Below are 17,482 nucleotides of genomic sequence, written 5' to 3'. Positions count from 1 at the left end.
GGATCCAAATACTTGTAACTATGTGATATATCACTTTTTTATTTTTAAAAAGTTTGTTAAAATTTCTGTAATCCTGTTTTCACATTGATATTCTGGGGTATTCAGGGCTGCTTCATGTGGGGTAAAATGAATTTAATTGATTTTAGCACACAGCTGCAACATAAAAAATGTTAAAAACAACAAAGGGTTTTAATACTTTATGAATCCACTGCATAATATTGTAAATAATTTTATATACAGTGTGAAAAGCGCTATATAGGCCCCCGCCCCAACAGAGGTACGTGTAAAAATCAAAGAAAAATTGACTTTTATTTTTCTTCAGCCGTGGGGCACGTATTCCCCGTGTCCCACTGGCTCAACACAGTCCCGCACAAGCACACCAAAGTGAAACAAACACTACAAAATACTCCTTCCTCTACTCCTCCCAGGCAGCTTTGTTGTCGTCGTCGTCATCATCATCATCATCATCATCATCATCATCATCATCATCATCATCATCATCATCATCATCATCATCGCCGTCGTTGTCGTCGTCCTCCTGATTCTGGCGCCTAGAGTAGTGGCTGCAGGCTCCTTTTATAGCACCCCCAGAAGTACTCCAGGTGCTCATTAACCTACTTCAGGCTGCACTTCTGGGTGTGGCTGCAATCCAGCCCATATGGGCTCGTTAAGCCATGCAGCTCCCCCTGGCTGTGGCCATGGAGCCCAACAGGGATGAGCACCAATGTTCCACCATTGCGGCCCCGATGCAACCCAGGGGGGCTGCCACCAAGTGTTCCACATAAAGTAGGCTGTAGCCCATGGGTGTTCCCCTGGATCCAGTGTCAAAGGGGTGTCCCAGCCAGGTATGGGCCCCAGCCGTCCACCATAACAGTTACGTGCCGAATAACATTCATTCAGGCAATGTCTGAGGGTATGTATGTTCTTGGTCCCAAAAGGTTATAATGCAGTTCAGAAATCCCAATCAGAGAACAGGACTTAGAGGATGTAAGTGGATTTAGCGAATGCAGCAGCTTCCTGCCCACAACACGTGTATCTCATGTTTCTTGTATACAAAGCGACTGCTCTGTCCGTACTCTACTGTTCTTTCGATGATTATGAACTTTCCCTACTTACAAATAAAAAGTGTACCGTATAACAGTGTATGCTTCGACTTGTAGGCAGCAGCACCCAATCTCGCATATCACTGGATCGTTGTAGCGTTATCTATCTGTATTTTCTCAAAACAGGTGCATCACAGCATCCTGTATAGCTTTTCTAAGTACTATATACAGGTATAACATAGTGTTTGCACCACATCCAAACCACATAAAGTCCTGGTTCACAGAACATGTCATGCACGATAAGCGGTGCATACCTGTATACTGCATTCTATGTATTTATCTTTTAATTGGTTCTTCATTTATTTATTGTGGTTGTCTCTGGTATTGTATTACTAACACTATTTTGACAAGACACGGTAGTAAGAATTTCATTTTATTATGAGTACATGAAAATATACCTGAACTTAAAAAGTAAGAAAGTTGTGAGGGATGACCCTGCACCCTAGCCAGTGTAGACCCCTCTCCCTTGCCTGACCACAAGGCCTTGATAATGGAAGGTCAGGGAGATTATAACAGTATCTCATTTCTGTGTCGGACCAGGGTGTCAAAGGACATTACAATGGCTATAGCCACTTAGCAACACCCGGGATAGACTTGGGCTCAGTGGGTGATAGCCTGCTATGGACGGAGCATCCCCCTTTGCACTGGGTGGCAGACCCCATTATGGAAGCCTGCAGGGCAGCATGGGAGTTGTTGTTCCATGGGCCTGCCCTGTGAGGTTCTGTGTGGGCCTCTCGGGAAACTGTTGGATAGTAACATTACTAGGATCTCTGTAGCCTTGCCAGATCCAGAAGTGCTTCTAGGATACAACTGATTAAGCACTGGAAGTATTCCTGGGTCCGGAGTTAAATTAGAGCTCTCCACTCGGCTCAGGGAGTTGGAGTCAGGAGATGAGCTGGACAACACTCCCCCAGGAGAAGTCGTGGAAAAGGAAGGAGCAAAGAGACTGACTGCTGGTATTATGGGGCTCTACTGAAGTCCACATGACCGTCATCAAGTTCTTCCATGTGAACCCTGAATACAATGAGGACTGATTGTGAGGTCATTTATGTTAGGTAGAATGTCTAGAGGGGACTGGGTGGTCTCACGGCCTCTGAACCCCTGCAGATTTTTTTTTTTTGTCCAGCCGTTTGGATTTTTTTTTTGTTTGCTTTTTCTGACCTCCCTGGCCATCGGACCTAACTTTTATTAGTGTTCCCTAATTCTACTTTCTTATTTATTTTTTCTTTTTTCTTTTTCTTTATCATGCAAAGCACTTTGAGTTACATCATTTGTATGAAAATGTGCTGTAGAAATTAATGTTATTGTTGTTGTTACTGTGTTATGTGTGATCTGTAATGACAATGAAGGAAGGAAGTCTTCAATAAAATAAAATTTTAAAGTAAATAAACATACTGGATTTGTGTAATTGTGTCTGGCTGGGGTTTGGGGTGCTAGAATGCCCACTAGTGGCCACAAAGTACAAATCTGTTATTTTCTTTAATACCAGGTTTACTCTCATTGCACTGGACAGCAGAGGGAGACGATCAGAATCGAGTTTTGTCTCAGTCCGAACGTCATGCCCAATGGTATCAGACAACAAAGCTGAAGGTGAGAAAGATTTCATTTGATTAATTGTGCTTTATTTAACTTGTTTCATTTTCTGGATATCATAAGCTTCACAAAAACATTTTTTTAGATAGTTTTTGTTTACTAACAAATTGAAAATGTAAGTATGGCATAACATTCAGGTGCATTTGGACACTTTGTTAAAGTAATACTTTCAACGAAAGTACACATCAATAACCAGGTTTCCATCTAAGGAGTTTTTGCGAAAAAATATTTAGCGCTTCAAATTTTAGCTGATGGAAATGCTAATTATCGATAAAATGTTGTACATGTCGACATAATATTTTTCCGTTTAACTTTAGCGCATAAATTCCATATCGATACTTCAGATGTCGCAAAAACTACATTGGAAACACTTTTTGTCGGAAAAAGGGCTTTAACACAAATAAATGTGTCACATGATACATTTTCATCACGTGCAATCAAAACGAGAATAGCGGAGCGGTTCGCATGGTCTGATGAAGAGACTCGTTATTTCTCGTGATGAGCCAATGCAGTAGCGGATAGGCTGGGTCTCCTGCTACTAAAAGGGGTACCTGAACTCCCTCCACATCAACGGTAGCCTGGGGGTGTCTCTCAGGATGTCTAAATAATGCAAAAACTGCGATGGTAGTTTACTGTGCCAATCAAAATATTTAATAAACCGTGTGTTTCATTATCTAAACATTTTTTTCTTATTATTAAATGGCAGATGTTTTAGCATATATGAGAAATTCTCTCATTAATATTAACTTTAGTTTTATTTTTTTTGATTAAACGTCGTTATTTTGTATTAATTCAAATTTCAGTTTTAATTAAAAACCTTAAGGGAAGCAGGTTACAGTACTAATTCAGTTGTTATCGCACAGAGAAGGGATGTTGAAAGGTAGGCTCACCTGTACAGATCCGATGCTGCAAACACAGCTGCATCACGGGCACTTCCAGGAGTGCCAACGCAAATGCCTCATATCATGCACCTGTCATCAACAAGGGCCTGGAGAACAATAGATGGCCACCCTTTGCGATTAATGTAATCGCGGTAGCCTTCCGTCGGGGGAAGAATAGGCACATGCGTGCCATCCAGCGCACCGTAAATCTGTGGCACAAGATGCACCAAGGAATTGCTTTATGCAATTTCATTGGCCTCCGCTACAGTCGGAAGTCTGATATAATGCCGCATTAATTTTTCTTTAATAGCGGTGCACACAGCATATACACATCAATGGAAGTTTCTCCAACTACTCTATACTCGGCGCAGGTTGCCAGCTTGTAAAGGGCGATGGCAATCTGCTTTTGGGTTGGAACCGGTGGTCGGTGACAGGTCTGATGAATCCACACAACATCTCAAACATCGGCCGTGTCATTCTAAAATATTGCAGCCAGAGATTTTCTGTGAAGTGTCTCCCCACCACCTCCTTCCAGAAGGTCTTATTCCGTCGTCTCTCCCATACCCGCACTGGGGTACTTTCTTCGAGCTCTAGGGCTATCAGACAAGCAACTGCTTCATTCTGCTGTCGTCTTCGGATATTATGTACAATTCCAATTATTTGTGAAACTGAAATAACAGTAAGCTGCCAAATAAAAAAAAAAACTGTCTAAATAATTTCTCCATTTCTTTGTTTCTTTGTTTAGTGGAAGGGGTGTAACGTGGAAAACAAAAGGTAGATAATTTGTGACATACACAAAATTATGTATGGAAACGGCTCAAGGGCAGATTTTTTTCACGATACAACAAAACTTATGCGACAGTTCGTTTTGGAGGGGATGACGTCATCACGCACACCATTTTATCGATTAAAAGCCAGTTGGATGGAAACAGGCTGGAGACAGCAAATTTCGCACATTGTTTTTACGTATATTCTGCTTGTCGATAACAAAACGTCGCAAAAAACTGGATGGAAACTTGGCTACTGTATGCAAAATTAAACATTCCTGACAAGTTGGCTCATACGGACAGACAGGTACAGTATGTCAATCAGAGTTTGTGCTTTTTTGTGTTAAACACAACCGTATCTACTAGCTTGACTAATTGTAACTCTTAAAAATGGTGTGTCATGTAGTTTGCTGACCCTTCTTTTGAATTAATCAGTATATTATTATTCACTTACAGAACTTGCAGAAAAAGTTTATAACTTATACAATGGCTATACAAGTGGAAAAGAGCAGCAGACAGCCTACAACACTCTAATGGAGATTTCACCATCCATGCTCTACAGAGTCCAACATCATTATAATTCCCTCTATGAAAAGTTTGGTGACTTTGTGTGGCGCAGTGAAGATGAACTGGGACCAAGGTAACTGAAATGTTCAAACCTACACCACAGGGGTCTGCTTTTAATGTATCCTGAAGTCAGTTGATCGAGTTGCCCCATGGGACATCCTGAGACTTTTCAGGATCCCCCCTGAAGTTGCTGGATATCATGACTGGCCTGTACGCTGGAACTGTGAGTGCTGTGCAGAGTGGAGGCAGAACCTCTGCATTTTTCCCAGTTGATTCTGGGGTTCGTCAGGGGTGTGTTCTGCTCCTACTCTGTTCAATGCTTGTATGGACTGGGTGTTGGGCAGGGTGGTTGGGTCCAGTGGCTGTGAAGCGTCTGTTGGTGAAGAGAGATTCACTGATCTTGACTTTACTGACGATGCTATACCGTATTTCTCCAACGATAGGCTGTACATTAATTTTACAAACCTGCGTATTGGGTGCGGCTTGCTTAAATGGGTTGGCCTATCTAAAAACATTTCAGTCGCCATTCCTAGGGCCTTCATATTGATTGCTATTGTTGAAACTATCTGATTGTCCTCACGCTGTGTGAGAATCCATTCTTTAAGCTGCTTCTCTAAGTTTGGCCAATTTGCTTTACTTGTACGCCTTGTACGCCTACGTGGCAGAAGCGTGTGCAAAGCTTTCTTATCTTTCCGCCAATTTCTCACTTGTTTGTCATCTACTTCAAAGTGATGTCCAGCTGAATGATTGCCATTTTCTTTCGCGAAAGCAACAACCTGGAGCTTAAATTCTGCAGTGTAGGACTTGCGTTACGTCATAATATCGGTAAAATTTTATCAATTTAATTGTTCACCCTCAACTATAATGTCACTATAGAGTTGCAAAGGCCTACAGGGACGTGCCAAATTAGATGCTTTTACTTCAGATTGGCAAATTCATTAACGCTGTGGCTAATAACATGGGGCAGCTTATCGAGTTTAAACACATTAATGAGCATTTTCTGTGGCTTATAGAATTGGGCGGTTTATGATAGATAGATAGATAGATAGATAGATAGATAGATAGATAGATAGATAGATAGATAGATAGATAGATAGATAGATAGATAGATAGATACAGTAGATACTTTATTAATCCTAAGGGGTAATTCACATACTCCAGCAGCAGCATACATAAAGAACAATATTAAATTCAAGAGTGATAAAAATGTAGGTATAACAGTCAATAACTTTGAATAATGTTAACGTTTACCCCCCCGGGTGGAATTGAAGAGTCGCATAGTGTGGGGGAGGAACGATCTCCTCAGTCTGTCAGTGGAGCAGGACAGTGACAAAAGTCTGTCACTGAAGCTACTCCTCTGCCTGGAGATGATCCTGTTCAGTGGATGCAGTGGATTCTCCATGATTGGCAGGAGCCTGCTCAGCGCCCGTCACTCTGCCACAGATGTCAAACTGTCCAGCTCCATGCCTACAATAGAGCCTGCCTTCCTCACCAGTTTGTCCAGGCATGAGGCGTCCCACTTCTTTATGCTGCCTCCCCAGCACACCACCGCATAGAAGAGGGCACTCGCCACAACCGTCTGGTAGAACATCTGCAGCATCTTATTGCAGATGTTGAAGGACGCCAGCCTTCTAAGGAAGTATAGTCGGCTCTATCCTTTCTTGCACATAGCATCAGTATTGGCAGTCCAGTCCAATTTATCCTCCAGCTGCACTCCCAGGTATTTATAGGTCTGTACCCTCTGCACAGTCACCTCTGATGATCACGGGGTCCATGAGGGGCCAGGTCCTCCTAAAATCAACCCCCAGCTCCTTGGTTTTGCTGGTGTTCAGTTGTAGGTGGTTTGAATCGCACCATTTAACAAAGTCCTTGATTAGGTTCCTATACTCCTCCTCCTGCCCACTCCTGATGCAGCCCACAATAGCAGTGTCATCAGCGAACTTTTGCACGTGGCAGGACTCCAAGTTGTATTGGAAGTCCAATGTATATAGGCTGAACAGGACCGGAGAAAGTACAGTCCCCTGCGGCGCTCCTGTGTTGCTGACCACAATACTGAGGTCTGTCTGTAAGATAGTCCACGATCCATGCCACCAGGTGTGAATCTACTCCTATCTCAGTCAGCTTGTCCCTGAGGAGCAGAGGTTGGATGGTGTTGAAGGCGCTAGAGAAGTCCAGAAACATAATTCTTACTGCACCACTGTGGGAGAGGGATCAGTGTAGCATATAGATGATGGCATCCTCTGCTCCCACCTTCTCCTGGTTTGCGAACTGCAGAGGGTCGAGGGCGTGGTGGACCTGTGGCCTCAGGTGGTGAAGCAGCAGCAGCCGCTCCATGATCTTCATCACATGTGACGTCAGGGCAACAGGCTTGAAGTCATTCGGCTCACCAGGACGTGATACCTTTGGGACTGGGGTAATGCAAGATGTTTTCCAAAGCCTAGGGACTTGGCTCCAGGCTCTGGTTGAAGATACTCTGTAGAGGACTCCCCAGCTCCAACGCACAGGCCTTCAGCAGTCGTGGCGATACTCCTTCTCCTCAGCTCTCTGCTTACCTGGGTTGCTGTAATTGTGGGTGGGGGGAAACTCTCTCCTATGCTGGTATCAGCAGAAGGATGGGTGGAGGGTGCAGTATTCTGAGGTGAGAGTGGGTTAGGGTGGTCAAACCTGTTAAAGAAGTTGTTCATCAGGTTTGCTCTCTCAACGGGTATCTCAATGGTGGCACTCTGCTTCAATCTGCAGCCAGTGATGATCTTCATCCCATCCTATACTTCCTTCATGCTGTTATTCTACAACTTCTGCTCCAGTTTTCTCCTGTACTGCTCCTTCACCGCCTTGAGCTGGACTCGGAGTTCCTTCTGCACACGCTTGAGCTCATGCTGATCACCACACCTTTGATAACCCTTTTTTTCTGGTTCAAAAGGCCCTTGATGTCACTTGTAATCCATGGCTTGTTGTTATCTTAGTAGCATACTGTTCTTATTAGAACTACAATGTCCATACAGAAGTTGATGTAGTCAGTAGTGCAGTCAACAACCTCTTCAATGTTCTCACTATATGATCCCTGCAGGATATTCCAGTCCGTAGTTCCAAAACAGTCTCTCAGAGCCTGCTCTGCCTCAGGGGACCACTGAGCGTGTGGTTGTAGGTAGCGCCCTCACTCTTGGTTTGTAGTGAGGCTGAAGCAGAACCAGGTTATGATCTGCTTTCCCAAGCGCAGGCGTCTTTAAAGTTTGCATACAGTAGGTCGATAGTCCTATTTCACCAGGTGTTACAGTCCACATAGTGGGAGAAGGCAGGTAATGTTTTGTCCAGCGTCACATGGTTAAAGTCTGCAGTGATTAGCACAAGAGCCTCAGGGTGCTGTGTTTGTAACTTAGCAACTGTGGAATGGATGACGTCACCCGCCATCTTCGCGTTCACTTGAGGGGGGATGTAAGCAATAACAACAATCACGTGTCCAAACTCTCTGGGTAAGTAATAGGGACGCAGACTTACGGCCCAACAGTGCGATGTCCCTGCAGCAAGTGGAGATATTAACCTTTACATGTCCTGAGGTGCACCACCTTGTATTGACATAGAGAGTGAGTCCTACTCCTCTCTGCTTCCCGCAGTTATTTGCGTCTCTGTCCACTCTAACTGTGCTAAACCCGGGTAGCTCCACGTTAGCATCTAAGATGGTAGTTGTTAGCCACGTTTCACAAAAACACAACAAACTGCATAGGTCCTGACATTTTTCACCAGCACAGTCAGTTCGTCGATCTTATTTGGTAGTGAGTTCACATTTCCCAGTATCACAGTCACCGAAGGCTTGTATCGCCCCTTCCTCGCTGGCCGCTTAGCCTTTAGCTTAACGCCAGCTCTGCTACCACAATACCGCCTTCTTACCTTCTCAGGTAAATAGGGAACCACACCGACATGTGCCTTTGTTCTCAGCTCTTAAAGTTGACTACCTGAATAGACGAGTCTCAGCGTGTAAAAATCCATTTCCAAGTAGTAAAAAGTGTCCAGGAAGCGTGTCCACATAAAAGAAAGTGGTAGGAATGATCGGTGAGATAGAGAAAAAGGTAGAAATATAAAGTCGTACGCAGAGCTGCTGGAAAGGCTGCCACTCATGGTGGCGCCAAACTGTAAATGCTAAGTATAATGTGGGGTGGCTTATTGTTGGGGAAGTATGGTAATCTTTGCAGAGTCAATGGAGGCTCTGAATGGGGCTCTTGAGAGACTGAGTGAGGAGTCTGAGTGTCTGTGCTTGCGAGTGTCCTGGATAAAAACCAAGATCCAGGCCTTTAATGACCTCTTGGGCACAGCCATTAGCAGTGTTATGTCAGTCTGCGGAGAGAGTGTCGACCACGTCGAGAGGTTTACGTACCTCGGCAGTGACATCTATATCTCTGGAGACTCCTTCAATGAAGTCAGTAAATGGATTGGGAGAGCATGGGAGGTCATGAGGTCACTGGAAAGGGGTGTTTGGCGTGCCCAATATCTCTGCAAAAGGATGAAAGTCCAAGCCTTTAGAGTCCTTATGATCCCTGTTTTGCTATGGTTGCGAGACATGGAGATGAAGATTGGACTCCTTCAGTACTGTGGCTCTTCAGAGAATCTTCAGGTAACGTGGTTGCTCATGGAGTCCCAAATGAGGCACATTACCTGTATTTTGAGGGAGCGTCAGTTACGGCACTGTGGCCATGAGGTGTGATTCCCTGAGGTTGATCAAGCTCACAGGATCCTCACTGCTGAGTACCCGAGTGGCTGGCCAAGGGGATACCCATATAACACCTGGCTGTGGCAGATAGTTGGTCATTTCTGGAGGGTGGGGCTGGATTGTATGTCTGCCTTGGAGGGGTTTCCAACCAGCATCCCGAGCTGTTTTGTCGTGTGGCAAACCAGTCATGTACCAGTGCATGCTTACCTTGACCTGAAGTCTACTATTTTATATTAAACTTATATGGTACAACCACAATTCCAATATGGTTGGGATGGTATGGAAAATGCTAATAAAAGCAAAAAGCAGTGAAAATTCTATTCAACTTGAACCATATCAAAAATCTAACAACACCAACACATAATTTAACACTCATGTCAACACAAAACAGTTGGGACTGTATAGTATCTACCAGTTTGTTACATCACCATTTCTATTAATAACATAGATTGAGTGCTTGGGTACTGAAAACACAAATTGTTTAAGTTTTGCAAATGGATTTTTTCCCCCTTTTGTCTATTATAGAGGCCTTCAGATGTGCAATCAAACCGGAACTTCATTTCCACATTTTGGACTTCATGATGCACCACATAGATTAGGGCTGCAGCCAGGCCAATTGAGTACCCGTGCTCTCTGCCTTCTGAGCCACGTATTTGTAAATCATGGCAAGATTTTCTTTGGGGTTGTTCTGCTGGAAAATACTGAGATATCTGTGAAAAACACGACATCTGGATAGCAGCAGATTTTGTTCCAAAATTTATACGGTACATATCTTTCTGCATTATTGGTGCCCTCACAGATGTACAAGTTACCCATGACATGGGCACTGATACACACCCCCATGCCCTATCAGACACTGGCTTTTAGACATGACACTGATAACAGCTTGGGTGGCCCTATTCCTCTATGGCCTGGAGAACAGCAACAGCTGGTTTTTCCAAAAAATATCTGAAGTGTTGACCCTTTGGACCATAAAACAAGTTTCTACTGTGCTACTGTCCATCTCGGAAAAGGCCGAGCCCAGAGAAGTCAGCAGATCTTTGTAGACAGTGTTGATGTAAGGGTTCTGCTTCGCATTGCAAAGTCTTACCTTAATCAGTGGATGCAGTGGCAAATAGTGTTGACTGACAAAGGTTTACTGAAGTATTTCTGAGCCCATGTCATGATATCCATCCAGACACGGACGTCTAAGAGATCGGAGATCACATGCATTCAGAAGTGGTCTTCAGCCTTGCCCTTTAAGCAACAAGATTTGACCAGATTCCTTGAATCTTGTTGTACAGTGCCAAGGATGAAATGTCCAAAATCCATCATTCTCAAAGTGCAGGATTATTCATTGATAAATTGACAAGTCTTGACCCATTCTTGTACTGTACTTAACATGATGGAGAACATGATTATATTACATGTTTCACATCACCCTGTTATTTCAACTTGTCATCATTCTTAATCCTAACGTACTCCTGTCCCCACCTTTTTGGAATGTGTTGCAGGCCACAATCCACCTTAATAAAAGGTTACGTGTCTGTGAGTCTGTCTGTGTGTTCATCCAGTTGCTATGTCTCTGTCATTCCAACAGATGATGCATCACAAACATTTTTAGTAATAAAATGCATTGAATTTGTCATTCCAACAGATGGTACATGCCAAACATTAACACTACTTCTATGAATCCCATACCAAATGGCATATAATAGAGACATCTGCATTGCAAGGCACACTGCAAATGTTAACACTGAGGTCTATGTTGATTATTTAGATTTCAACTCTTCTTAGAAAGGTAGAACAGCAAGTTTCAGAAAAACATACAGTATATACGTGCATATCTTCAAAAAACTATGCAGATGATTAGGTAAAACATGAAATACTTTTTGTATTTTTTGTTTGAATACAAGTCAAAGTTAATTTACAAATCACTCCTTTTTGTTTTTTGAGCATTTTCCAACATTTTTGGAATTGGACTTTTTTTTGGAATTACACTGTAAATGCAGACTTAATATAATTAATAATTCTTTATTTATTTGTCACATACATAGTTATACAGGACAACACACAGTGATATGCATCTTTTCACATACCCCTTGGGGTCAGAGCGCAGGGTCAGCCAATGTACAGCGCCCACGGAGAATTGAAGGTTAAGGGCCTTGCTCAAGGGCCCAGCAGAGTAGCATCTCTTTTGGCAGTGATGGGGATTCGAACCGGCAACCTTCGGGATGCCAGCGCAGATCTTTAGCCTCAGAGAGCACTTGAATTCATGCTTAGTATGAGTTATTTCTCAGTGTTATATTAATATTTAAATGCAGATGACCTCATTTTATCAGAACAGAAATTTCACATTATTACATGATTAGATTGCACAAGAAATAAGTTGCATTTATAACAGGCTAGTCTTTTTTTATTATGATTATTAAGTAATTAAATTGACCAAAATCCTAACTATGCTGCAGTTAATTTGAATAAATGTGTAAAGTAAGAAGATAAAAAATCTTTCAGTCTAACTCTCTTCATTTGTAATATACTACTGTACATGATTTCTTTATATGCATTATGTTTCATTTAAAAATTATTTAAAGCTCTGCAGAAAGATCAGTATTTAAACAGCTACGTCTTAGTATAAATCCGTGTGTTGGGCTACATCTGGAACTATTCAATTTTGTCAGCAGTCCACAATAATGAAGATTATGAATTATAAGTCTGGAGCACTTTACCAATGTTATCTCTCTATCAAAGAGCATTTTGTAGTTATCATGGTTCATCTTTTATAATTAGGCTCCACTTAGTGTTTAACTGCCATTACAACTGAGGTGCTGCTGCTAATCACAGCGCAGTCACCTGAGGGCAAATAAAAGTAGAGAATCGAGTCAATGTCTCTATATATATAAAATCCAACATCTGTCTGTATGTCCTCTTTCACGAGAGAACTACTTGACAGATTTAGATCGGGATTTTTCTAGACTTTGCTTGAACATTCCGTTTGATTATGTGACTTCTCTCATCTCGCTAAGTATCATAGTTCACTTGTTGTAACGATTTATTTGTGTAAATACGAGAGAGACTCATCGTGTCGAGGGGATGGAGGCGGGAGCCCCCCGTCACTCGCGTGCCAGCCTCGGGGCAAATCTTATATCCGCTTAGTTAGCGAAAGAGAGAACTACATAATGGATTTAGATCGGGTTTTTTCTAGAATTTGCTTGAACATTCCGTTTGATTTTGTTACTTCTCTCATCTCGCTAAGTATCATAGTTCACTTGCAGTAACGATTTATTTGCATGAATACGAGAGAGATTCAGCATGTGGAGGGGATGGAGGCGGGGACCCCCTCACTCGCGCGCCAGCCTCGGGGCATATCTTATATCCGCTTAGTTAGCGAACGAGAGAACTACATAATGGATTTAGATCGGGTTTTTTCTAGAATTTGCTTGAACATTCCGTTTGATTATGTGACTTCTCTCATCTCGCTAAGTATCATAGTTCACTTGTAGTAACGATTTATTTGCGTGAATACGAGAGAGACTCATCGTGTTGAGGGGATGGAGGCGGGGGCCCCCCGTCACTCGCGTGCCAGCCTCGGGGCAAATCTTATATCCGCTTAGTTAGCGAAAGAGAGAACTACATAATGGATTTAGATAGGGTTTTTTCTAGAATTTGCTTGAACATTCCGTTTGATTTTGTGACTCCTCTCATCTCGCTAAGTATCATAGTTCACTTGCAGTAACGATTTATTTGCGTGAATACGAGAGAGATTCAGCATGTCGAGGGGATGGAGGCGGGGGCCCCCCCTCACTCGCGCGCCAGCCTCGGGGCATATCTTATATCCGCTTAGTTAGCGAACGAGAAAACTACATAATGGATTTAGATCGGGTTTTTTCTAGAATTTGCTTGAACATTCCGTTTGATTTTGTGACTTCTCTCATCTCGCTAAGTATCATAGTTCACTTGCAGTAACGATTTATTTGCGTGAATACGAGAGAGGTTCAGCATGTCGAGGGGATGGAGGCGGGGGCCCCCCCCTCACTCACGCTCCAGCCTCGGGGCATATCTTATATCCGCTTAGTTAGCGAACGAGAGAACTACATAATGGATTTAGATCGGGTTTTTTCTAGAATTTGCTTGAACATTCCGTTTGATTTTGTGACTTCTCTCATTTCGCTAAGTATCATAGTTCACTTGTAGTAATGATTTATTTCCATGAATATGAGAGAGATGCAGCATGTCGAGGGGACGGGGGTAGGGCACCCCTCACTCTTGCGCCAGCTTCGGGGCGTATCTTACATCCACTTAATTAGCGAACAAGAGAACTACTTAATGAATTTAGATTGGGTTTTTTTCTATAATTTAATTGAACATTCTGGGAAATTTTGCAACTTCTCTCATCACACTAAGAATCATAGCTTGCTTGCAGGTCGATATAGTCGTGCTAATCCGAGGCTGTGGGCTGAGGGGAGGGGGAAGCGCAACGTCAGGAGTGGGGAGTCAGTGTACCTCTGTGTTTTGGAGCGTAACTTGCCTCCGCTTTGCTAGCGATACCTTTTGTTTATTGATTTTTAAAGTTTGTCCTGTTTTACTACTACACGGGCAGAGCTGCGGGGAATGGCTAGTATATTTATATAAATATATATTGAGTTGGAGTCACATGGTTAGTTCTTTGAATCATGCTATTTCCAGTAACAAGATGATGAAGCTAATGATGTGGCCATTAAGTGTATGTATACAAATAACGCAGTTGCCAGTGTAGCCAGTCCTCGCTCTACCACTGTACCCTACTCATGGCTTCTACTTTGCATTGTGTTCAAATGAAATCTGAAAGACCTCAATAGAGTCACATTGGTATTTGAAAGCTTTTTATTCACTGAGGTAGCCAACATCCCTGAATAAGAAGACAACAAAAACAATAATTAAAAGCAGTCAGCTTCTCGTTACTCGTAATCACTCTTCTCTGCCAAACTTAGTGCGACTATAATACATTAGTTTAACAAACTGCAATATATTTAAATGCTGTATACATTGATATCATATACACATCACAATATATCAAAATATCGTTATATCAAACATAATAATAAATGTAGTGTGGCATTGTGGTAGCGTTGCTGCCTTGCAGTGAGGAAACCATTGTTCACATCCTGAGTGCTCCCTGCATGGAGTTTGCATGTGCTTCCTTTGTCTGTGTGAGTTTCCTCCAAATGCTCCGGTGTCCTCCCACAGTCCAAAGATATGCAGGTGTGGTGGATTGGCATTGTTAAACTATCCCTAGTGTGTGTGTGTGTGTGTATGCGTGTGTGTGCGTGTATATTCAACATATTAATCACTGGTGTTGTTCTTGCCTTACTTGCTATGATTGCTAGGATAGGCTCCAATACTGCCCTGGATAAGCAGGTTAAGAAGATAGGAAGATGGATGGTTTGATGCTAATAAATCTGTTTTAACAACAAAAGAGCCTACCTGCATAAGAGGACATAATGAAATACACATATATAATTAAAAGTACTTGTAATCGCTGCACGCACATGAAATAGAAAAGAAAGGAAGGGCAACTTATTATAGCAAAGCTTAACATATGCATTTAAAACACTACATCGTCTTATTCATTCTTTAAAACTATATACTGTACAAAGCTCTTTCTTAAAAAAATTAACAGGTCCGTTAAGGAAACATATTACAGCAGAACACGGATAAGAGCACCTTGGAGTGACTGAGAAGAAGGTGCAAGGTCAGCCATAATAAAAACTAAATACAAAATAAAAACAATTGAACATTTGAGATAAATTAAATACAAATAACCAAAGGAGGGACTTTAGATGAAATGAAGAAGAGCAACATTTCAATAGCTCAAAATGTTTTACAAGATGTCAAAGAAAAGAAACGCAGATAAAAAAAAAAGAATGAATAAATGATATACCAAAAACAGTAAGTCAGAATAAATCAATACACACTTACATAACATAGATATACTAGAAATTGATATAGTAGAGTCTTTTTTGTATAGATGTGTTTTTAAGTCTCTAATGATAAGCCTGAAAATACGGTCAGATAGCTGAGGAGGGCAAAACCCAACGTCTACTGGGGATATGAGGTCAAACACCACCCAACCTGTCTAGGCAAAATACCTGACATAAACGCGCTTAAGTAGTCTCTTACTGTTTTAACGTTTTATCCTAGAAGATTCGATTCAGTGAGGCCCTTCAACAGTTGGAGCATTACCTTCCGCTACAACATTACAAGCAGGCACACAATACTTTGATCAGGATGGTGGTGGAACAAAACTGGAAAGGAAAGGAAAGAAAATCAAGAATAAAAAAAAAACACCAGCTCTCTTGTTATCATATGCAGTAACGGGGATCAGTGTTGGTACTGGAAAGCCACAGTAGCTGCTGGTTTTTGTTCCAACCCATTTGCTTATTTAATTTCATGGCTTGTTTGTATTTTAACTCTGCTATGTCAGGTGGTTCTTAAATCGTAGATTTTTATTTCCTAATGAAATAACCCAAATGATTGGAAGCCTAAAATGGATGAGTAATTCTCAGTTCGTAACTTTCCTCCTAAGTACTTTATTAAACCAAATAGTGCATGAAGAATCCACACAGATATTATTGCTAATAACAAGCTATTAAAAATAGTGACTGCAGCTATTGCTATTTCAAGCAATTAAGTTTTCAAAATCTTAACATGCAAGACAATTAAAATGAAACAGAAAAAATATCATTTGAGCAATTGGTAGATAGATATGAAAGGCACTATATAATAGATAGATAAATAAATTGATAAATAGATGTGAAAGGGACTATATGATAGATAGATAGATAGATAGATAGATAGATAGATAGATAGATAGATAGATAGATAGATAGATAGATAGGAATAAATGCTTCATTTGCAATAATTGACTTCTCATGAAGCAACTGAGTTGAAACAAGAACCTGCAGTCATTGCAACCCTCCAGGACCGGCGTTACTCACCCTGATTGAAAGTCTTAAATAGAAAATCAATGAAATGAAGTCAATTAGCAGCAAAACACTGCTCACTGAAACTGGTCACTAATTTGAAAATTGTTGGAATGAAAACCTGTAGCTACTGTGGCATCTAGGATCAGAGTTGGGCACTCCTAAAATACAGCAAATGCAATAAATAATGTCTAATTTACCAACACTCATAGGCTATACTGTCCCATCATCTTGAAATGAAAAAGGCAAAATGCGTGGATACATTTGTTTTGGTATGATTATAATATTTGAGCATGGGGAAGTTGCTATATAAATAAAATGTATTATTATTGTTCTTTTGGTGCTTTTCTGTTTATCTGCACTCTATTTTGTGAAGTGCTTTGAGCCTTTTACATAGTTCAGTATTAGAATGGAATTCATTTTAATGTAATTCTTTTTGCAGGAACAGAATATTTTTTACATTATTCTGAGATAATCTTAAAAGAAATATCACTGGTGAATCATTCAGTTTGTGATGTTGTAAAGTTAAACAAAAGCAGCAAATGCAAATTCTTTGGATATTTTTTCCTGTATTTTAAGTAACATAATCATATATGCTGAAAATATCTGTGAATGAAGGAGAGACGGTTCATACGAGAAGGTTTTCAGGATGTGGGATGAAACACCATCTGGCCCCTTTCTGTATATGCAGTGCTGTATATCTATACATGTACACCATCTTTGATGTTTAATTTGATATGAACATGTAACTGTTACCCACTGAGGTTACAATTTCCTATTTATGAATACCATAAATAATATGTCCTAGATAACCATTCCATTTATGAGAAATAATTCCAACGGAACATTTTGTTCTTAACAAAGACAGACAACATTAGCCAGTTCTTAACAATCAAGTGACACCTAATTTCATTGGAAAATATGCTTT

At 41.3% G+C, this 17,482-nt stretch overlaps 1 protein-coding gene across 2 annotated transcripts in view; it reads left to right on the top strand.

Annotated features, from left to right (window-relative positions):
• Positions 1–17,482, top strand: part of LOC120535132 (astrotactin-2-like) — a 2,291,264-nt gene that overhangs the window by 2,211,385 nt on the left and 62,397 nt on the right. For both annotated transcript variants that reach the window (XM_039762741.1, XM_039762742.1), the window contains 2 exons: positions 2,593–2,693; positions 4,801–4,984. In XM_039762741.1, the coding sequence (XP_039618675.1) occupies positions 2,593–2,693; positions 4,801–4,984 (285 nt within the window). The remainder of the gene's footprint in view (positions 1–2,592; positions 2,694–4,800; positions 4,985–17,482) is intronic.

The sequence above is a fragment of the Polypterus senegalus genome, chromosome 9 (genome assembly GCF_016835505.1).
Source record: "Polypterus senegalus isolate Bchr_013 chromosome 9, ASM1683550v1, whole genome shotgun sequence".
In the NCBI taxonomy this organism is placed as follows: Eukaryota; Metazoa; Chordata; class Cladistia; order Polypteriformes; family Polypteridae; genus Polypterus; species Polypterus senegalus.
The sequence above is the reverse complement of the archived record's forward strand: the minus strand, read 5'-3'. Positions and strand labels throughout refer to the sequence as shown.